This window comes from Mastigoproctus giganteus, chromosome 1, assembly GCF_048544385.1.
Source record: "Mastigoproctus giganteus isolate SK-2022 chromosome 1, ASM4854438v1, whole genome shotgun sequence".
Taxonomy (NCBI): domain Eukaryota; kingdom Metazoa; phylum Arthropoda; class Arachnida; order Uropygi; family Thelyphonidae; genus Mastigoproctus; species Mastigoproctus giganteus.
The window spans coordinates 81708141-81729769 of NC_143575.1; the positions used below are offsets into that span (position 1 = coordinate 81708141).

Sequence of the window (21629 nt, forward strand, 5' to 3'; positions counted from 1 at the left end):
TTGCAAGCTGTAGATAATGGCGTACGTTCTGAGACTGACATTGCCATTCATAAGAGTACTCTGTTCACTATTCTGAAAGATTGGAAAAGATAGAAAGTTTAAAGAAATCTGCTGCACTGGGTAGGATTCAAGCACGAAAGACAAAATATCTGGATCTTGAAAAGGTACTTTTGGAATTTGGAATGATGATGTGTGCAAAAGTGTTCCAGTAGCTGGTAATTCTTTAAAAGCTAAGGCTGAATCGTTTGCACATTGAATGGATATTGAATAATTTAAAAGTTCAGATGTATGGTTCCAGAAATTTAGGACTCGTCATGACCTGTCTTTCAAAAAAGTGTGTGGTAAAAGTGCAGCCGTGGACATTGATGCTACAAAGGAATGGAAGGAAAATCGGTTAAAAAATGTTTTGCTGACATACGACCACAATGACATCTTTTATATTTGGGCCTTTTAAAAATATTTGTTGATCCATGTCAAATTTCTTAAAATCAGAAAAAATATAAATCCGGGAATCGTTATTTCTTTTTTCTGTATAATTTGTATGTAAAAAAAAAAAGAAAGAAATTCATAAATCAATGTAGTTTTACTCAGTATCATTGGCTTTAGACAGTCCATGCACACTTCATGTATATTGTTATGTATGATTCATGATTGTGGTGTTGCATCTGGTGAGATATGTATATAGGGAAGAAAAGACTTAAAAAAAACAGAGTATATGTGGACAGAGTAATAAATATTATACAGTTGTATTTAAACTGACTGGAGAAAAAAATAGCAGAATTTGCTCATAGATTTGGCATGAATTATTCAGCTATCACAGCATTAGAAGTTTCTCATAGTTTTAGTGTGAATTGTTCGATTACTTGAACAATTATTAAGGACAATGATAAACTTATGCAACATGTTGAAACCTTTACACCAAAGAAATGTAGAGACAAGATACAGTAATGGATGAGATGTAAAAACTTTTAATTTTGTGGTTGGAATACCCGAATCAGAAATGCCCGTTGATATACCTTAAGTAATTCAGGAAAAGGCCTTTAGTCTCTGTGACAATGTTAAAGCAAAATCTGGTGATAGTCCAGCTGATAGTCCACAAGGATGTGGACTATTACCAAATTTATTTAATATCTACATCAGTAAAATTATTAAAGAATGGAAACAAACAATTAACAACGAAATAGTTGAACTACAGAAATAAAATCCAAACTATATTATATGTTGATGATCAAGTTATAATTGCAAAATCAGAAGATGAGCTACAGATAGCAGTTAATCGGAAAACAAATGATAAGTGAAACAAAATTGTGACTGCACAACATCACTTCAAAATCACCCCTCTTCTATAAACTTGTGAGACTTGGGTAATAAATAAGAAAGATGCACAGAAACTAGAAGCAGCACAATTGAGATTTTTAAGACCATTATTAGGCTTTATAAGACTAGATCATCAAAGAAATTCAGATATTCATGAGAAATTAAAAGTGCATAACATAGTAAATTACATAAAACAGTATCAGACAAAATGGATTAGCCTTTAACTACAAACCTACAGGCAAGAGAGACGTGGGTCAACCAAGACAACGATGATGAGATCAAGGCCAGCTCCAAGAGCTACAAGGGAACAAGTCTTAAAAGACCTAAGCTGGATCAAGTTCATGATGATGATGATGATGCTTGAGATAACATAAATTGGCAAACAGAAAAACAGTATGCCTGGTTTTAAGTTATCTCAGGACAGGCTAACACTCCTACTTAGTGGTAATGTAGCTGGTGACTACAAACTTAAACAGGCGCCTCCGTAGCCAGGTGGGAAGGAGCAGCAGTGCATAGCATATGCTTCTTGATTAGACCGGGGTTCGAGCCCGTGAGCCACCAAATACGGAGGATGCGGAAAGGTCAGGGAATGACCACCGCATATCCCGGAGCAATATGGCCTTAGTTGCTAATGCTCCTAAAAACCAAAACAACAACAACCATAGTTTTCACATCACTGGACTGTATTTTTCATCACACTTTACTTCGGTCACATACGCAATGTATGTGACCGAAGTTGCTAATGCTTAGTTGCTAATGCTCCTAAAAACCAAATAACTAACTAAAAAACTTAAACCTTTATTGATCTATCTCTCAGAAAGTCCAAGAGCTTTTGTTTCTATGCAGAAGCTACTCTTCCAGTATACTGGAAGTCTAATGCTAAAAGCTGAATGACTTGGTTAATTTTTGAGGACTGGTTTTACAAATTATTTGCTTCAGAAGTGGAAATATGCTGTAACAGAAAGAAGTTGCATTTTAAGGTTTGCCAGTGTTTGATAATGTCCCTGGGTGTCTTCCCCTTTCCTTGAGACCTTCGCCCTAACATCACGATTTTTTTTTTTTTGTCACCTAATATAATGTCCTTCATCAAGCCTATGGACCAGGTCATCATTGCAACATTTAAGGCCTATTGACCCAGAGTAATATTTAGGTAGTAGGGGAAAAAAAACAGAAGAGGATAGTGGGTTATGTTAAAAATGTTTCGAAAGCCTATGACATTTTAAAAGCTATAAAGAAAATTGATGCTGCCTTGAATGACATTAAAGAAACAAATATGAATGGTATGCAGAAGAAATTATGACCACAGTTAACTGGCTTCAAGGAGATTGGTAGGGTAACTGGATTTCAAAGTGGATGAAGCTTATGTTCAGGAATTTATTCATAGCCACAGAGAGAAGCTCACCAACTAAGAAGTGATGCAAATTCTGTCAGAATAGAAAGAAGATAAAGTCAGAATAGATAAAGAAGATAACAGGGAGCTAAGTGATTTTGTAATAACAGAGCAAAGTGGAGGAGAAATTGTATTTAAACATAAAAAAGGCACCTGGGTGGATGGGATCTATCCAGTTATATTAAAGGAGGCAGCAAAGGAAGTAAGAAAACCCTTAGCCATAATTATGAGAACTTCCTTGGACTCAGGGGAGGTCCCATGGACTGGAGGTGTGCAAATGTATCACCAATTCAGAAAGGGGGTTGTTTGTTGTTGTTGTTGTTGTTATTTGGTTTTAGGAGCATTAGCAACTAAGGCCATATTGCTCCGGGAATATGCGGTGGTCATTCCCTGACCTTTCCGCATCCTCCGTATTTGGTGGTCACGGGCTCGAACCCCGCTCTAATCAAGAAGCGTGGGCTATGCACTGCTGCTCCTTCCCACCTGGCTCCGGAGGCGCCAAAGGGGGTTCAAAAGGTGACACAGGTAATTACAGACCTGTTAGTTTAACTTCTGTTCCAGGGAAAGTAATGCAGACACTGCTTAAAGAAGCACTGCAGGATCATCTAGACGAGACTTCAGTTTTAGTTCAGACACAGCATGGGTTTGTTAAGGGGAAGTCTTGTCTGAACAATTTGATTGAATACTATGGTGTAGTCACAAAGGAACTGGATGCAAAGAATACTTTTTATATCATATTCTTGGATCTTAGGAAGGCTTTTGATACTGTTGCACATGGAAGGGCCCCGGGTGCCAAAGTGTTATAGCGATCAAGCGATTCTCAGTGATTTCTAGAGTGTTTATCTCAAAGCTGCAGTTTTTGTTCATTTATAAAAGTTTTCTTACGTTCTCATTAAATAATACTAAACTTAGTCTTACGATCTGTAATAAGTTTCAGAAAGGCAAATCACCTTTCTTTTTTTTCATTTAACTAATATACTAACTTTTACACCACTTGGTCACTCTAGCGGCACTTCTCCTGCCTCCCCATGGCGGGGCCAGTAACCTGGGAGAAGAAATCCACTCTCCCAGGGCTGAAAGGAGCAAAGATGGATAACGTTTCCACCTTTAGAACCCCCGAGCTCAAAACTAGCGACAAATCACACTGATGATGACTTTTCTCAACCCATGAGGTTAAAAACAAATCCTCAAGAGGAGATACCAGCATTCCTCATACTGCACTCTACATCAGACCAGCCTTTGAGTAAATTGTTCCCATTCCTTGTGCAGAAATGTTTAAAGGCTGTCGCAGGTTCACCAAAATCAGTAAGGCAACTCCAGTCTGGGGATCTTCTGGAAAAGACCATGAAATTCCAGCATTCTGCAAAGTTATTAAATCTGACAACTTTCGGCAGACATCCATCTCCCCTGCCACCCTAAATTCCTCTAAGGGAGTAATTGCAGAATGGACTTATTAACTGTATCAGAGGAGGAAATAGTCAAGGAGCTAGGAGAACAAAGAGTCATCCAAGCCAGAATAATCATGACGTGTAAAGACAGTATTCTTATTCCAACAAGGAGCATAATCCTTACTTTTAGCTCTCCCATCTTATCAACGTCTGTCAAAGCAGGCTATCTCCATTGCTGTGTCCAACCTTACATCCCAAACCCAATCAGGTGCTACAAGTGCCAAAAATATGGACTCTCCCAGACTGCATGTAGAGGTGAGGCAATATGTCCTAACTGCAGATCAAAGGAGCACAACCAATCTGATTGCAATGCTACATCTCCTCATTGCCCAAATTGTAAAGGATTTGTTCGGAAACTAGAAAATGCATATCGGAAATTGGAGAGAGGAAGGTTGAGCCTTAATTTTGAATTTGGAATCTAAATCAAGAGTAAAAGTTGTCACTGTCTAGTATAAGATAACTTACAATGACTGTATTGTGGTGGTGTCTGGAATATCTATTTTCAGAGTCAAACCTAAAAGTTGAAGTTGATATTGGTAAGCTTTAAGCATCTGGAATGGCTTTCTCAGTGCAGTCAGCTAGCTTCATAACACCTGAACTTACTCCATGCTGTGTACCACTTATGAACTATATCTTTGAGGTTAATATTGATTGCTATTTTCATGCTTTCTATCAATCAAATAACTCCGAGCTCTGTAAAATCAAGGTTTACTGTAGTTTAGAAGTGCCAAAATAATTTTTTTTTTTTTTTTCACTTACTGAAATTCTTCTGCCAATATTTTAGGATGATAAGTATGGAATAATGTTTTTAGATTTTAATAATATGCTATAAACATTTTCACTTGATTTCTTTCAGAGATATTTCATATGCATTATTTGATGAAGTGGTGAAACCTCTGAAAAATGCACTAGAACAGCAGCACAAGGCCCGAAAAATGGTATGTTTTCAGCATATTTTGACAGTGAAAATTTAAAAAAAAATTCATAAATCTACCATTTAAGAAATCCAGGACCTTCTGAAAATTTTACGAAAAAATTTAAGAAATTTAAATAAAAGTTTAATAATAAATAAAATATTTTTAGATTTTATCTGGAGTTACATACTTCATTTAGTACTATATTGTGCTAGGAGCACTATAAATAAATTTCATGAATTTGAAGTGCTGGTCAAATCATCAAATGCAGACATTTGATGATTTGAGATATCAGAGATGTAGTCTCACTCAAATATAAGGGATGTGGAATTCGAATACGGGGAGTACAATATACAGAAATGACAGATGGGATAGGAGGGTTGTGCTCTTAAATAAAAAGCATATGAAATCTAAGGTATTGCATCCAGTTGACATGGGTGACCAGTGCAGTGTTGAGTCAATTTGGAATCACATAAGCACTGGGGGACAAAAATGATAGTAGGAGTGTGTTATAGGCCTTATGATTCTGATGCGTACAATGAACAATTGTACACAGAACAACTGAGAAATAGAGTGGGCCATTAAATCAGAATGTCTTATAATGGGAGATTTTAACTTTCCAGATATTGACCGAAACTTGCAGGTTCCTTAATGAGCTGCTGGATCCTTAATGAGCTGCTAAATAGACATTTAATGAATACAAATTTTTACATATGGAGAATATTTGGTAGTTATTGTTCAAGTAAATTCTAAGAGACATAGAAATAAAGCTCTTTTCTGTTAAATAAGATAACAGAATGATCTAATTAATACAAACTGATTGTTTCTAAAATGAAGATAAGTGATGAACTCTCTTTCATAGAGTATGTTAAACATCTTAGTAAGTAAGTAAGGCAGTTCAGAAAATTTTATGAAAATTTGACAAAGTACATGTAGAATGGAGGTTGGAAAGGTAAGTTGCTGATATAATTTATCATTGTTTGCTGGTATTTATCATGGTACCTGTCATGGTACATCTTGGTGTGACTTGACTCTAGCCATTACAGTTTTCATGCATCTTATGATTGGCCAATGGGCTGTCCTCATTGCTCTCTTTAGGGTCAATAGCACTGTATCTACAAACACTCAACAAGTTTTGGCAGGGAAAGATCCTGCATATTTTTGGTTGCTAATTGAATTTGAAGGATTGTATTAAAAGAAACAAAGACACTTTTTGGTATCAACTTTAATCCAGATAATGACTTGCATATAATGAAAGCAGAGGTTAAAGGTTTAAATTGAGTTGGATATGGTGTTGCAAGAAAATGAGGACTCATGGGATAATGTTATTAGTGTGTCTCCTGGAGTTCAGTACTGTATCCATTATTGTTTTCGGTATTTATTAATGATATTTTTTTTTTTTTTTTTTTTTTTTGATTTGGTAGTTGTTGGCGCATCGGCTTCTGTGGCCATATTGCACCTCCCAAGGTTTTTGCAGTACTTTGATCCAAGCCCGAGGCGGGAATCGAACCCGCGACCTTTGGGTTGCCGGGCAGGTACTTTACCCACTCGGCTAGCCCGGTCGGCATTAATGATATTGATGAAAGCATATTAGGCTTAATGTCTTAGTTTGCAGATGATACAAGGTTGGCAATGTGATTAATGATGGTTATCAGGGTTTGCTACTGCAACACAATCTAGAAAAAGTATGCAGATCAACTGAGAAGTGACAATTGAAGTTTAACATTGTCAAATGCATGGTACTGCATATGGGTAGCAAGTAATCCCAGAGTGATATAGCAACTGTGTGGTGCCACACTCAGGGTAATGGAAAATGAAAAAGACCTAGGGGTAATTGTGCAGTCAGATATGACGTTCTCTGAGAAGGGCAGACAGGCTACTAGGATAGCTCATGGTGTTTTGTCAGTGATATGCAGAGATAAAGAAGTGATTATCCCATTGTACAAGGCAGTGGTTAGGCCACATCTTGATTATTGCACACAGGTTTGGAAGCTTCATTTTAAGAGGATGCAGATCTATTGGAATGGGTGCAGAGAAGAGCAATAAGATTAGTGAGAGTGAACAAAGGGGTACTCTTACCAAGAAAGACTTCAGTTGTACAAATTGCATTGTTAGGAAACTAGGCACCTGTGAGGAGATCTGATTGAAGTGTTTAAGGCTTTGAATGGATTGAGTAAGCTAAATGATGTCATCCTTAATCTTGCTTAGACGATATACATCAGAGGGAAAAAATTTAAATTGAGGAAGTATGCTGGAGAGATAGATGTGTGGATTTTGCTTTCAGCCTGTGGGTAGTTGATTGTTGGAACAAGTTTCCATCTGGTGTTGTAAATGAGAGTAGTTTGAATAAATTGAAAGGTCCCGTTTGAAATGGTTTGGACATGTCAAGAGGATGAATGAGAAGCATTTGCCAAGAAGAACGTTTGATTTACAATTAAGGGACAAAAGACCAAGGGAGAGACCAAGAATAAGATGGCAGGACATGATAAAGACCGATGTCATTAAGAGAGGAGGAAATTGGAGTGAAATCAACAACGGAGAGAAGTACACGGACAGGGCATGGTGGCGAGGCTTCATACGTCGACCCGTGGAATAGTGGAACGATGATGATGACGATGATCTTTGGAGCAGAAGCTGCAGATTTGAAATACAAAACTACCAAATTATGTTTTTATCATGTCTCCATTGAAAGGTATATTGAAATTTTAGTAACTAAATGAATGATCAGTATCAAATATCATACAATACTACATATACTATCTTAGAAATGAGTTATCCATTTTAAAATATGTTAATTAAACATATAATGTTCTACATATGAGGAGGTATCAAAAAGTTTTTCTCCTGACCATGTTCTACATTTTCCAGGAGGCTGAGATTTTATATGTATATCACTCCTTCTGTGTGTAGTCACCACCCAAAGCTACACATTTGTCTCATTTTTTGTGTCACTTTCTTATGCCATTTTTGTAGACGGTCTCACTTTGCTGTTGAAACCATGCTTTTGTCGCAGAAATTACCTCTGCATTGCCAAAAAAATGCTTTCTACGCAAAACTGATTTCAGCTGCTGAAAGAGGAAAAACACAGAAGGTGCCAAGGGGAATAAGATGAGTGGGGCAAGTTACGAAGTCCTAACTTCTGGGCAAAATCAGTGGTTGCAACAGCAGTGTGGGCTAGTGAATTATTGTGAAGCATTCTGCATTACTTTTCCTTAATTGCTGCATGTAATTGCTTCAGTAGGTTGCTGTTGTAAAGTGCATTGATGGTGGTACACTTCTCAACATTGAAGGTGTTGAGAAGTGCACCAACATTGAAGGTGTTGCTGACAGTTTTCTGTGAGAATAATGTCCATCTTATCCCAGAAAACTGACACCAACACCTTTCTTACAGATGGTTCCACTCTGGCCTTTTTGGGAGTTGGTGATATAGATGTTTCCACTGTTTTGAAACCTGTTTGGTTTCTGTGTCAAAGTGATGTGTCCACAATTCATGCATATTAACCAATCGAAAAAAAAAAAAAAAAACCTGGTCAGGATTGCTGTCACACATGCCAATCAATTCAGTGGTGCAGGCTGCCTTTTTTCTTTCTGAAGGCATATGAGCAAGCGAGGAATCCATATGCTCAGACCTTATTCTTATTAAAATCATTTGTGAATTATGCTCTCCACTGATCCATAGCTTCTCCCAGTCTCAGTAATTATCTATTTAATTGCTATGTGCTGGTCATTGAGGATTTTCTCCACAAATTCAATGGTGTGAAATGTGGATGGCTGCATTTAAACTGTCTCCACCAATGTATTACGTCATATGAGGGACAGATAACCCCATACACCGGAGACATATCATCATGAATAGTTCTTGACTGTTTGCCTTGGATAAACAGGAATTTGATAATGAATCAATATTTAACTTTATCCATTCAGACACTCTGTGACACATTCAGTTTGGGTTTTTTTTTTTTTTTTTTTTTTTTAGGAGCATTAGCAACTAAGACCATATTGCTCCGGGGATACGCGGTGGTCATTCTCTAACCTTTCCACAACCTCCATATTTGGTGGTCACAGGCTCGAACCCCGGTCTAATCAAGAAGTGTGTGCTACGCACTGCTGCTCCTGCCCACCTGGTTACGGAGGTGCTGACACATTCAGTTCTGTAACAAGAAACATAAGAGTTAGAGCAATGAAACTTGTGGCATATATTACTAGATAAACAAGCAGTACAGTCAATGAAACATAATATAAAGGCTGCCGTAGCCGAGTGGTCAGGTGTGCGGGTGCATTAGTACATGTGCCTTGATTGACCGGGGTTCAAGCCCTTGAACCCCGAGAGAATACAAGAAACTGCACTGCTAAATACAGTGCAGTTTCTTGTGTTCTCTCTCTCTCTCTATCATGTGAACTCCTCTGACCGTGTGGTCATCCTGGAGTACAAACAGAATATTTAATTTATTTATAAAGTTCATAGAATATGCAGAAGGTCAGGGGGAAAAATGTTTTGATACCCCTCATACATTCTAATTCCTTAGAAATGTTTGCCACCCACAGAGTTTTTCTTATAGTCTCTTTTGCTTTAGTAACTAAATGAATGACCAATTTCAAATATCATACTATCTTAGAAATGAGTCTTATCCATTTTCAAATACTTTAATTAAACATATAATGTTCTACATATGAGGGGGTATCAAAAAGTTTTTGCCCTGACCATATTCTAAATGGAATATAAGAAAAAGTCTCTTATAGTAATCTCCTTTTCCATCGTGGATACGTCCTGATGATGATTTAAGTGATACGCCCTCATCACTTAAATTTCCGAAATTTTTGAACAAAAACTTTTGATAGGAATAAAGAAAATAAATGAATTTTCAAAGATATTCGGCAGTCCATATCTTTATAACATTGCAGTAAAGTTGACACCAGAGATTCATAATTATCTTCTTTCATTCTAAGAAATCCATGTACAGTTTCTTTAAATGATCACCAAGCTGCTAGTTCAGTATCCTGTAGCTCTGTTTTAAATACATTAGCAGTGAAAGGTTTCTTTATTTGAGGCTCTACGAAAATTCCTTCTTTATTAATCCAAGCTTTATGTACAAAGGTGGAAAAATGTTTTTTTGGTTCAACCAGTGGAAAATATTTTATATTACTTCTCCCAGGTAAAAATTCCTCCCTCTTTTCCCACTGCTGTGCAGTATGTTTTTCTGTTGCATGGCTGTCTCACAAACATAGAAAATAACAGTATTTTGTGAAACATTCTTGTATCCCTGTGAGTAATCTAATTACCTTGGTTGGCTGTAGGCATTTGAAGAGAGCAGATATGTATCAATTTGGCTCCTGAAGGGGGATTAACACCAGGTATATAGTAGACAAAATTTTTTTTAAAATTAATTTCTGTAATTTTGAAATCTTATTTCAATAATTTTGTGAAATTAATTTCAACAATATTTTGTAAATTTAATCCTTAACTTTTCTGAAGTATTTTTGTTAAGTTAAATTCTTTCCAGTAACTTCAGTAGCATAAATTAAACTTCACTAGCAGATAAAGTTTGTTAACAGTTTAATTTCTGTAATACTTTGTTAATTTAAATTTTGTTATATATTGTAAATTTTAAATTTTGTAATTTTATTAAGTTCTAATTTTACATAAATAATAGTTGTTACAAGATCGACTTTCATACAAAGTCCAAGGATATCGTGATCTAGATGGAAATTCCTGTGGGCATTTATTGTGTGAGTCACAAATCCATTGCTTGTATAGCCTGTGGAATGTATTCAGAGGTTAGTGTAGTACAGTGATGGCAAACTTTTTGGGCTTGGTGTGTCAAAAATTCGGAAAATGCCTAACTTGACTCTGCTGGCATGTCACCCCCCCCCCCCAGAACAAAAGAGAAACAATTCTTTACATATTCATTTATTCTAAAAAAATATATGTGTTATGTATTATAAATTGAAACGTCAAATAATTAATATAAAGAAAATTAATATAATAAAGAAAAAGTAAAAGAAAATCAGTGATTTACAATAGAGAAAACAATATGCACACTGATAATTGGGCTTAAAATAGTGCACTAAAAAATTACCCTACTTTTAATAGTAATTTTAAATTGAACTAAAAAAAAAAAATATGGAACACATTGCATTTGATTTGATTAACATCAATTAATGACTTTTTTGTTGCTGAGTCTTAATGGATAAGTCTGAAATTGAAGGTAGGTACTTTGTGCACTTCAAGCCCAAGCAAGCAGCACTAACTTCATCTGTCATTCGGTTTCTTTTGCCCGTTTTATTGTTGTTTAACACCGAGAATTAGGTCTCGCAAGAGTACGTAGAGCGAAAAATTGTGAGTAAAGCCATTGCTAGATTTTTAAGGGTGCTAAAAGTTTCCAGTATTCGGTTCCAAGCATTCAAAATTTCTCGTTCTTAGTGGCACTCTTCATTCTGCAGGCTATTTCTTTCCAGATCCTCAGGTCAACAAACACTTGAGTCCAAATGCTGGCCTGGAACTCTGCTAACTGTAGCCCTAATCCTTCAATTTGTAGCCATTGGAAATCATTTAATTCCATAGTAGTTTTGACTACTACATCTGGATACTTAATTATTTTAATTGTCTGTTCTAAACTTCTGAATTGATTAAATCTTCCGTCAGACTGATCAATTATTGAGTTTAAAATGTGCTGGTACTTTATATGCAAGGGCTCCATTTCATTTTGTGCATCCGAGCAAGACCTCCTCGAAATTTTTTTTTAGTCAAGGAAAATATTTATAAGTTTTAGTCCCCCACATCTCATTTGAAAATTTGAAGTTCAGTTTCAAAGGCTTTTATGTATCCAAATGTAACGTCAGTACTTTTGCCAAAACCTTGTAACTTTAAGTTCAGTTCGTTCATATGAACCAAGAGTTCTGTGAAAAACATCAGTGTGCTGACCCATGTACAATCACTGAGCTGAGGGAACTGTTTTAATTTTTATTCTCAACATATAACTTAATTTCTTCATAGCCCTCCACAAATCTTTCGAGGACTTTTTCTTGGCTCAACTACCTCAAAGTTTTGTGCATAAGCAGTTCGCTGTAAGATGATTCAACTTCCTGCAATAGTGCAGAAAATTCTCACTTGTGAAGGGGTCAAGCAGCTTTTAAAGTCACTATTTTTGTTAAAATTGTCATTATATCATGTAGTTCTGTGAATCCTGCCTTGGCAAACAATGCCTCCTGGTTGATAATACAATGAAATGGCACAACTGTATGTCCAATAGCTTCCACAATTTCACAAATCTGACCTTTTTTTCCCACCATATTGGATGATCCATCTGTCGTCACAGACACAACTTTAAACATATCAATGCTTAGGTCACAGAGCATTTTTAGAACAGTGTTGCATATTTCATTCCCTGATGTACTTATTGGCACTGTTCCTAGCTTTACCAGCTCTTCTCTCATTGTCTGACCGAGCCGATGAGATGACATCAGTAGTTTCGTCAAGACAAATCGAAAAATATTTACAATTGTTTCTAATGTCTTTAATGGTATTTCTGCTGACTGCTAAATCAGAAATACACTTAATAATGGCATCTTTATTTTGCAAATCTTGAAGCAAAAAAGGTGCACATTTCAGAAGAATTTCTTTAATAAATTCTCCTTCACTGAGGGCCTTTCCATGCTGAGCTATGGAGTGAGCAATGCTGAAACTTACTGATGTTAAATTCTTAGGGCCTCCTAAGAATTTAAGGAAGTTATTTGATTTGATTGACACACTTTGTGGTGTAGCTGCTCAGAAACGTGTTTTTTAGTATTAGTGTTAGCGCATAATGCAAGGAAGCAAGCTTATATAGCATCAGCCAAGAAAAAACAAAAAAGAACACACACACACACACACACACACACACACACACACACACACACACACACACACACACGCACACACACACACACACGCACACACACACACACACTTCTCATTTCACCCATCCATTCGCTTTAAATGTTTATCTAGTTCTGCCTTGAATCTGTTTAAGCTATCAACTCTTACAACGACAGATGGAAGTTTGTTCCAGCAATCAACCACTCGCTGGCTAAAGCAAACTTCTGCACATCTATCCTACAACTGTCTTTCCTCAATTTGAATTTATGCCCTCACAGGCAATTATTCTGGGCAAGAGGAAGAATTCCATCAGCATTGAGTATACTCAAGCCATTCTAAGCTTTATACACCTCAATCAGATCACCTCCCAGGTGCCTAGTCTCCAGACACTGTAATTTGCAAAACTTAAGCCTTTTTTCGTAAGAGCAACCGCTTGTTCTATTCATTAATCTTGTTGCCCTTCTCTGTACTCATTCCAGCAGATCTACATCCTTCCTAAAATGAGGCCTCCAGACCCTCCTTATCCCTCATAGAAAAATTCCTGTATATCATTGACAAGACACCATGAGCTACTCTTGCAGACCGTCTGCACTGCTCAGAAAACTTCATATCTGCCTGAACAATTACCCCCAGGGCCTTTTCATTCTCTACCACTGTCAGTGTAGTACCACACAGTTGATACATTACTCTGGAGTTACTGCTTCCCATATGCAGTACTTTACATTTGTCAATGTTAAACTTCATTTGCCACCTCTCAGCCCATCTGCTCAACTTTTCTAGATCATGTTGCAGCAGCATACTGTCATTAGTATCATTAACAACCCTGCCAACCTTCATATCGTCTACAAACTTGGACATTAAGCCTGATATACCATCATCAATATCATTGATGAATGCAGAAAACAACAATGAACCCAACACTGAACTGTGGAGGACTCCACTAATAACATTGGTTATTAGTGGATATCAAAATTATTCTTTGCATCCAGTTCCTTTGTGACTACATTGTAGAATCCAATCAAATTGGTCAGACTGGACTTCCCCTTAACAAACCCATGGTGTGTCTGAGCTATAACTGAAGTCTTGTCTAGATGATCCTGCAATGCTTCTTTAATCAATGATTCCATTATTTTCCCCGGAAAACACAAGTTAAACTAACAAGTCTATAGTTCTTTGTGAATTGGTGATACATATGCACACCTCCAGTCCATGGGGACTTCCCCTGAGTCCAAGGAAGCTCTCAGAATTATGGCTAAGGGTTTGCTTACTTCCTTTGCTGCCTCCTTTAATATAACTGGATAGATCCCATCCATCCCAGGTGCCTTTCTTGTGTTTATCTTCAACAATTTCTCCTCCACTTTCCTCTCAGTTATTACAAAATCATCTAGATCACTGCCAGAGTTTAACTCACCTCTGGCATTCCCCTCCCTGAATAACTCCTCATGGGTGAATGTAGATGCAACATACTCATTTAGTTTGTTAGCCACCTGAGCAGGATAATCAACAGTTGAACCATCAATATCAAGTGGACCAATCTGATTCATCCTCTTCCTTCTAGAGTTTGCATAAGTAAAGAACTATTTGCTGTTTTTCTTTGCATCCCTTGCCAAAGATTTCTCGTGATCTACCTTCGCCTGCCAAACCTCCTTTGTAACTTGGTTACAGATCAACTTATACCTATCATAGGCTTCTGTGTCACGTGTTAATTTATATGTATCCCATGCATTTTTCTTCTCTACCATATGTCTCATTAGTTCATCTGATATCCATTTAGGCCTAAACCTTGAACAATATTTCTTAGTTGGTATGTAAAGCTTAGTAGCTTCCACGATAAGTTCTTTGAATGCTTCCCATTTTGAATTTGCTGTTGGTAATATTTACGAAAGCAATAACCCTTCCCTTTATCCCTGATGGTAGATACCTCTTTGAGTAAATCCCACTTCAGCACACTGTGATCACTGCCTCTTAGTGGTTCCTTAATCTGCAGATTCTTAATGCATGAAGAATCACTACTGATAATCAAAGCAAGAGTATTACTCCCTCTAGTTGCCTCCCGATCATGCTGATGTAGAAAACAATCATCCAATAAATCCACAAAAGCCTTGCTAGTGTGTGTGTGTGTGTGTGTGTGTGTGTGTGTGTGTGTGTGTGTGTGTGTGTGTGTGTGTGACCAACCCACAAATTCCAGTCAATATCTGGTAAATTAAAATCCCCCATTATAAGACTCAGCTTTACTGGCCCACTCTATTTCCCTGTACAGTTTCTTATTATACTCATCAGAGTCATTAGGCGTATAGCACCCTCCTACTCTCAATTTTGATCTCCCAATGCTTATGTCACACCAAACTGACTCGACACTGCACTGTCTAGCGACTTCCTTGGATTTTATGTGTTTCTTAACTAATAGCATAACCCCTCCTTCCTTCCTATCCTGTCTATCCTTTCTGTAGACGTTGTACTCCCCAAATTCCAGTTCTGCATTCCTTATATCTGTGTGACACCACGTCTCTGATATCCTAACAGTATCCGCCTTTGATGCTTTGAGCAATTCCTCAAATTCATCAGATTTATTTACCAAACTCCTTGCATTGGTGTACTCGCAAGTATACATGCACCTGTTCTTTTTCTTAGCTACCCTAACACAACCCATGTGTTTACTTGTACCACAATGACTCCCAGCCGTCTTTGAAATATCCTGTATCTTGTTTTCAAGGCTTCTGCTCATTCCAATAGAAGCATTGGTGTACACGCAAGTATACATGCACCTGTTCTTTTTCTTAGCTACCCTAAAACAACCCATGTGTTTACTTGTACCGCATTGACTCCCAGTAGTCTCTGAAATATCCTGCATCGTGTTTTCCAGGCTTCTGCTCATTCCAATAGAAGCAGTGCAAGAATCACTTTCACCTCTGCCAGTGGCTAGCTAGCAGTTTTCCGTCCCACCTAACACTGCCTCGATTGCATCAGCAAATATTCTTGCACCCTTTCTATTTAAGTGTATCCCATCCCTGTAGAAGCAGTCCCTTCTTTTAACAAGTACACACCAGGCTGAAAAAAATTCTACCCCTTGATCCTTGCCCAATCTTTCCAGGGCCGAATTGATCGACAAGGCTCTCATCATATACTCCCTCCTGTTGTGTCTGGGCAGAATTGCAGACACTTTCAAATTCAACCCTAATTCACAGCTTTATTTCAACAGTGACCTGCACTTGTTAAGTAATTCTGCTGGTCTCCTACTCTTAATATCATTAGTGCCAACGTGTGCAACTATATCACCTTTTGTGCCCTTAAAAGGTGATATCTGCTCTACAATGTCATCAACCTTTGCCCCTGGCAGACATACCCTGGTCCTGTTCCACCTATCCTTTTTACCAAGCATGTTCCCCGTTTCCCTGACAGTAGAGTCACCAACAACTATTAGTTCCTTTGGGACCCATGCATTCTGCCTTGGGGGTTGCCGCTGTGTTGCGTGATGGCCAAGTGCAAGCCCTGGCGTTGATGTGGGCAGCTGAGAGCTTGATGGGCATCCATTCTGTCCTTCAAGCTCTCATATAGGCCCATAACAACGCTGAGTTGTCGCCTGATTTCGTTACACTCCTTGCATCGCGTGCACACACACAAAGACATCCCCCATGGCAATATCATGTCCCGTACCCGATTACTCCACAAACATCAAGCAAGCAGTGCAATTTAAAAGGCTGTGATTCAGAGGGCAACTGTCCCCCTTAGTTTTCCTCTGAGCCACAGCACTCCCATTAGCTTGAGCCTTTTGCTTTGCTGCTCTGGTCTGAGTCATGATTTCGATTTAATTTCAATAAAATTTCAATTTCAGTACAAAATTATAAGCCTAAACTTGTATCCCAACACAATTATAATGCTATATATATTTTTCAGTATCAAATATCTTCGAGTTTCATTTATATAACTTCCGTATCAAGTTATGTATAAATTTATTATGTTACGTTTGTAAATAAGTCGTTATATGTATTTAGTTAAAAGTACAATTTAATTGAAAACGAAGTTTAACAAATTTAATAGATTTTGCTGATTAATTGACAATATTATATTATACATTATATATACTATACATTATATATACTATACTAACGCGATCTAGTTCGGGATATAACGTTGCATCGTATAACACTGGCGCAAGTTACGAACGGTAAATCTACGGACACTTAAGTATTAATTAACTTCCAAATCTCGCTGTCTCAATTCAGAATAAACTAACAATACTGACTAGGTCTATAAGCTACTTATAGAAAATAATTTGATGTATCAATTTGTCAATAAAGCGGCTAAATATGGCTAAAAAACTTCTCGTTCAGCGGAGCTGCAACTTGTAACACGTAGATATGATAGCCCTACCGATACTTTTATGCAATTACAAGGCCGAGTAAAGAATAAATACACCAGATTAATCAGAAAATCACAAAATAATGCTATACTACTAAATTTAAATCAAAAGTTTCAGAAAAACAATAATTTCAAATCAATAAATAAGAAAATCCACTTAGCGGCTTTGAACACGTTTGGCTCCCACTAGCCTCGTCAGCAAACGAAGCTACCTGGGAGTCTAAAACGCTGGTGGAACTGATATTCGGATGACATTCAAGTGAAGTGGACCCAATTTCGGCGGAGTTCGGACTGACTGTGACAGCCAAATCCTCTGCTTGTACCTTCACAATGGTGGGACTGTTAGTAATCCTGTGTATAACCTCCATGCACAAGCACTGTGGGTGACCACCCAGGTGTGATCCAACATAAGCAGGGGTCGAGGTGTGGCACCCACACCACATGGAGGAATGCTGCCCCTCTGTGTTACCAGGCAATACTAGGTGATAAATGACTCTCATCAACCGGTGCAATACCACCACTTTGCTTATCGGAGGCTTGAAGTGGTGGAACCCATGTTTAGTCTCCAGAGCTAAGTTCCGGTCAACCCTTTCCCATCTCTATCATCATGCAGTATGACTGATGACTTTTGAGGTTATGATGAACATTGTGGAGAGATCCAATCTTCCTTACAATTCGAGGATACAGCTCAAAACAGTGTTCGTAGGCTGGCCGCTAGTTAGTTCACCAGACTAAACATGGGTTCCACCACTTCACTAAATGGCAATCTCCAGGTAATTCTCCAGTGGGGCAAAGACAACTTAGTTGATTTGAATCCTTCTGAAACTCAGTCTTGTCTTATATCTCACAAAAAGGATTCTTTTGCTCTTATGCTTATCTTTGGTGACACTCCGATTTCTAGGCAAAATTATATATCTCTTTTGGTGATTAACCTGACTTCTAATCTCTCTCTCTCTCTCTCTCTCTCTCTCTCTTGGCACAAGCACATTACTAATATTGCTTCCTCTGCATCTAAAAAACTTGGTTTTTCTCTTTCGCTCTCAGCGTTACTTTTCCTCTAAACAGTTGTTCACTCTGTACAAATCACAAATTTGCCCTACCATGGGATACTGTTCCCACATCTGGGGCGGTGCCCCCCAAAACTTCTCTCAGGCATCTAGATTCCATTCAGAAGAGGGCAGTTAGGTTAATTAATGACTCCTCTCTAACAGTCTCTCCGCTCGCTGTCTCATAGACGTACTGTTTCTTCTGCATGCCTTTACTACAGATACTTCCATGGGCACTGTTCTTCTGAATTGGCTTCTATAATTCCCGCTCTCTCTCTTTCAAAACAGTCCGAGCACGTGCCGCCACCACCAACATCCATTTACTGTCCATCTTCAAACTCACAGAACCAACTTTTCATCTTCCTCATTTATTCATTCAACTGCTGTTTTCTGGAACAACCTCCCTTCATACATATTTCCTGAAAATTAGTCTACAGAAGTTACAAGTCTAACGTCAACAAATATCTTCTTTCGTCTTCTCAGCCTGCAACCCAAGCACTGTACTAAGTACTATAGGTTCTAATACCTCTTGTGTTTGGGGTTTTCATAAAAAAAAAAAAAAAAAAAACAGTGAGAATAGTTGTTGTCAGGTGTTGGTGAACACTGTCGTGTTACCCAAAACGTCGTGGCATGTCACCGTTGACATGCATATCATAGGTTCGCCATCATTGGTCTAGTAGACAAGCTCAGCTCAACTGATGAATCTTTTCTTTGCACTCGATGTAAGGAGTGTTCTGATATCAAATTAAAACCTGGTGCATTCCTAGAAGAATTTAAGTAACTAAAGCAACAGGTGCTTGCCCTAGAAACAAATGTAATAGCCAGCTCATCAGGGACTCAAGTATGTCATGAACCACCAAGTTATTCACACCCAATTCAGGTTCCAGGACAGAACCGTCAAGAGCATACTGCTCTGATTTAAGGAGATATAGTTTTATTGAGAGATTCAGGGAAATGGGTAAAAATTTTTGTAATAAAGATAAGCAGAGCAAATCCAGGGTGTCTTTGCCAGAAATAACAATTAATCATGTTACCAACTGATTGTCAGATTTTAAGGGAAGTAAAGAGAGCATCATTATTCATGTGGGCACAAATTATATTAAACGAACACAACCTGATGATTTGTTGGATAAATATAGGACCATGCTGAAAAAATGCCTCGAGCTGGGTTAGAATGTGTATGTGTTTGTAGTTCCGGCAGACATTATAGGAGGGATTAAATGCTGAAAGCCTTGTGGGTTAACACTTGCAGGCTTGAAGGAGTCTGCAAGGCTCTAGTGGGAAAATTTTTATCAGCATGTCCTGCATTTGTAGGTAGAAAGCATTTATTTTGTAGAGACTGTAATGAACAGGACCTGATGATTTGTTGGATAAATATAGGACCATGCCGAAAATATTTTGTAGAGAAGTGGGGAGGAAGAGTAAAATAAATACTTAACTAATGATATGGGTCAAAGTAATGCTTGCGTTCATCTGAAGAATTCTTGTTTGTTGCCACAACAGCTGATGTTGGCAAGATTTTCTGAGGGTGGCAAAATTTCAAATGAGCAGGAAAATTAAGGAATAAGGAAATTTCAAGGAATATTGGATCATTCTTCATGGAGGAAGGTTTCAACCTCCTTGAGTGATGAATTCAGAGGAAATCTGCTTCTCATTCCCCTCTCCAAATATGCACACAGTGCCTCAATAGCGTTTAAATTTGGTGATTATGCAGGCCATGGGCAATGCTTAGTCTCAGTTTCATGCTCCTCAAACCAAGATTTGGCACATCTGGCCATGTGTATTAGAGCATTATCATCTAGAAACATTAATACCTAGATACTACTGCCCAAACCATAGTTGATCTTTCTCTACGTTTGACAGTTGGCAAAAGACAGTCTGGATGATGTGCTTTCTTTGGCATTCATCAAACATAAATTGTCCCTGATGTTAGAAAAAATGTGAATGATATGATTCATCTGAAAATGTGTTTCCAATCATCAAGTGACCAGTTATTGTGCTCCTTACACCATTGCATCCTCATCCTAACATTACCATCAGTAATGAGTGGCTTCACAGTGGTGGCTCTGCCACTAATTTCAGCTTCGTGAAGTTCTCCCCGAACTGTTTTGTTAGAAACTGGATTGCTGAGACTCACATTAAGTTCTGCAGTTATTTTTGAGGCAATAGTTTTATGTTTTTTGGGCTACCATTCTTTTCATTGTCGGGCAGTGTCTTTCAGTGAGCTTCAATTTTCTGCCACCATTCTTCATATCAGATATGGGTTTTCCATACTGGGTGAATGCAGACGTCACTTTCAATACAGTTGCTCTGGATACATTAAACAAATCATCAGTTTTAGTCACAGATGCCTCTGATAAACATGCAACAACTGTTTGACCTGTTTGGAGTTCAGACAGGTAGGTCAATTTCTTTGTGTACCTCTTTATATCATCTCTAAATAAACATTGGCTTTCATTGTCTTTCCTTCACAGTACTAAATGTAAAAAACAAAAAAAAAAAAAAAACTGCATGTCTGACAGCCATTACAAAAACTACTACTTTCACATTTCCATTATTTTGTTCACACCCTGCATGCAGTGCCAAGCCTAGGTAATTTGGCACCTAAGGCAAGGAAAAAAATGCTTTCACTTTGTTAGGTGCTTATTTTACTCAAAAACTGAAAATATAACTTAATAACAATATTATGCTTTTTACCTCAAGACCTTAGACACTATAGGATATATGTATATAGAAAAATACTTATCTAGAGTTAATATTAAAAAAAATACAACAATATTTAAATAAATCACATCTATTCAGGTACATAAAATGGCTGCAATCAAATGGATAATTAGACTATTGGCCTAACCTCTTCCAAGCATTGATTTGGTAGAGTAAGCAGTGGGCGTGTGTAACCTGTTTATGACTAACATTGATTCAGTAGAGTAAGTAGCAGGCGTGATAATAAATTACATCATTCATGATTTCAGTTCTAGCTGTTTGAAATTTAGTAGGTGTCGTCAGAGATGTTTACACATAAAACATCTTTCGTGTGCACGTGATTTTTTTTTTTTTTTTTTTTTTTTTTAAGAATTGTAACTGGTGATGAAACAGATTAAGAAACAAAACAGAGCTCCTTGCAATGGAAACAGCATAGGTCACTACTGCCCACAATATATCAGGACTTAACCCTACTCTGGGAAATTCCTGGCCACCTGTTTTTGGGATATGCAAGGAATGCTTTATTTTGATAAACTATATATCATATGAGAAAACAGTCACTGCAGATACAAAGTGGATACTAAGATACAAAGGAAC

General features: G+C 37.7%; 1 protein-coding gene across 1 annotated transcript in view; it reads left to right on the forward strand.

The window, feature by feature from the left end:
- The window catches only part of LOC150090932 (nostrin-like), a 133874-nt gene that overhangs the window by 87193 nt on the left and 25052 nt on the right, over window positions 1-21629 (forward strand). Inside the window, exon 5 of the mRNA XM_090378105.1 lies at window positions 5012-5093. Within this exon, the coding sequence (XP_090234231.1) occupies window positions 5012-5093 (82 nt within the window). The remainder of the gene's footprint in view (window positions 1-5011; window positions 5094-21629) is intronic.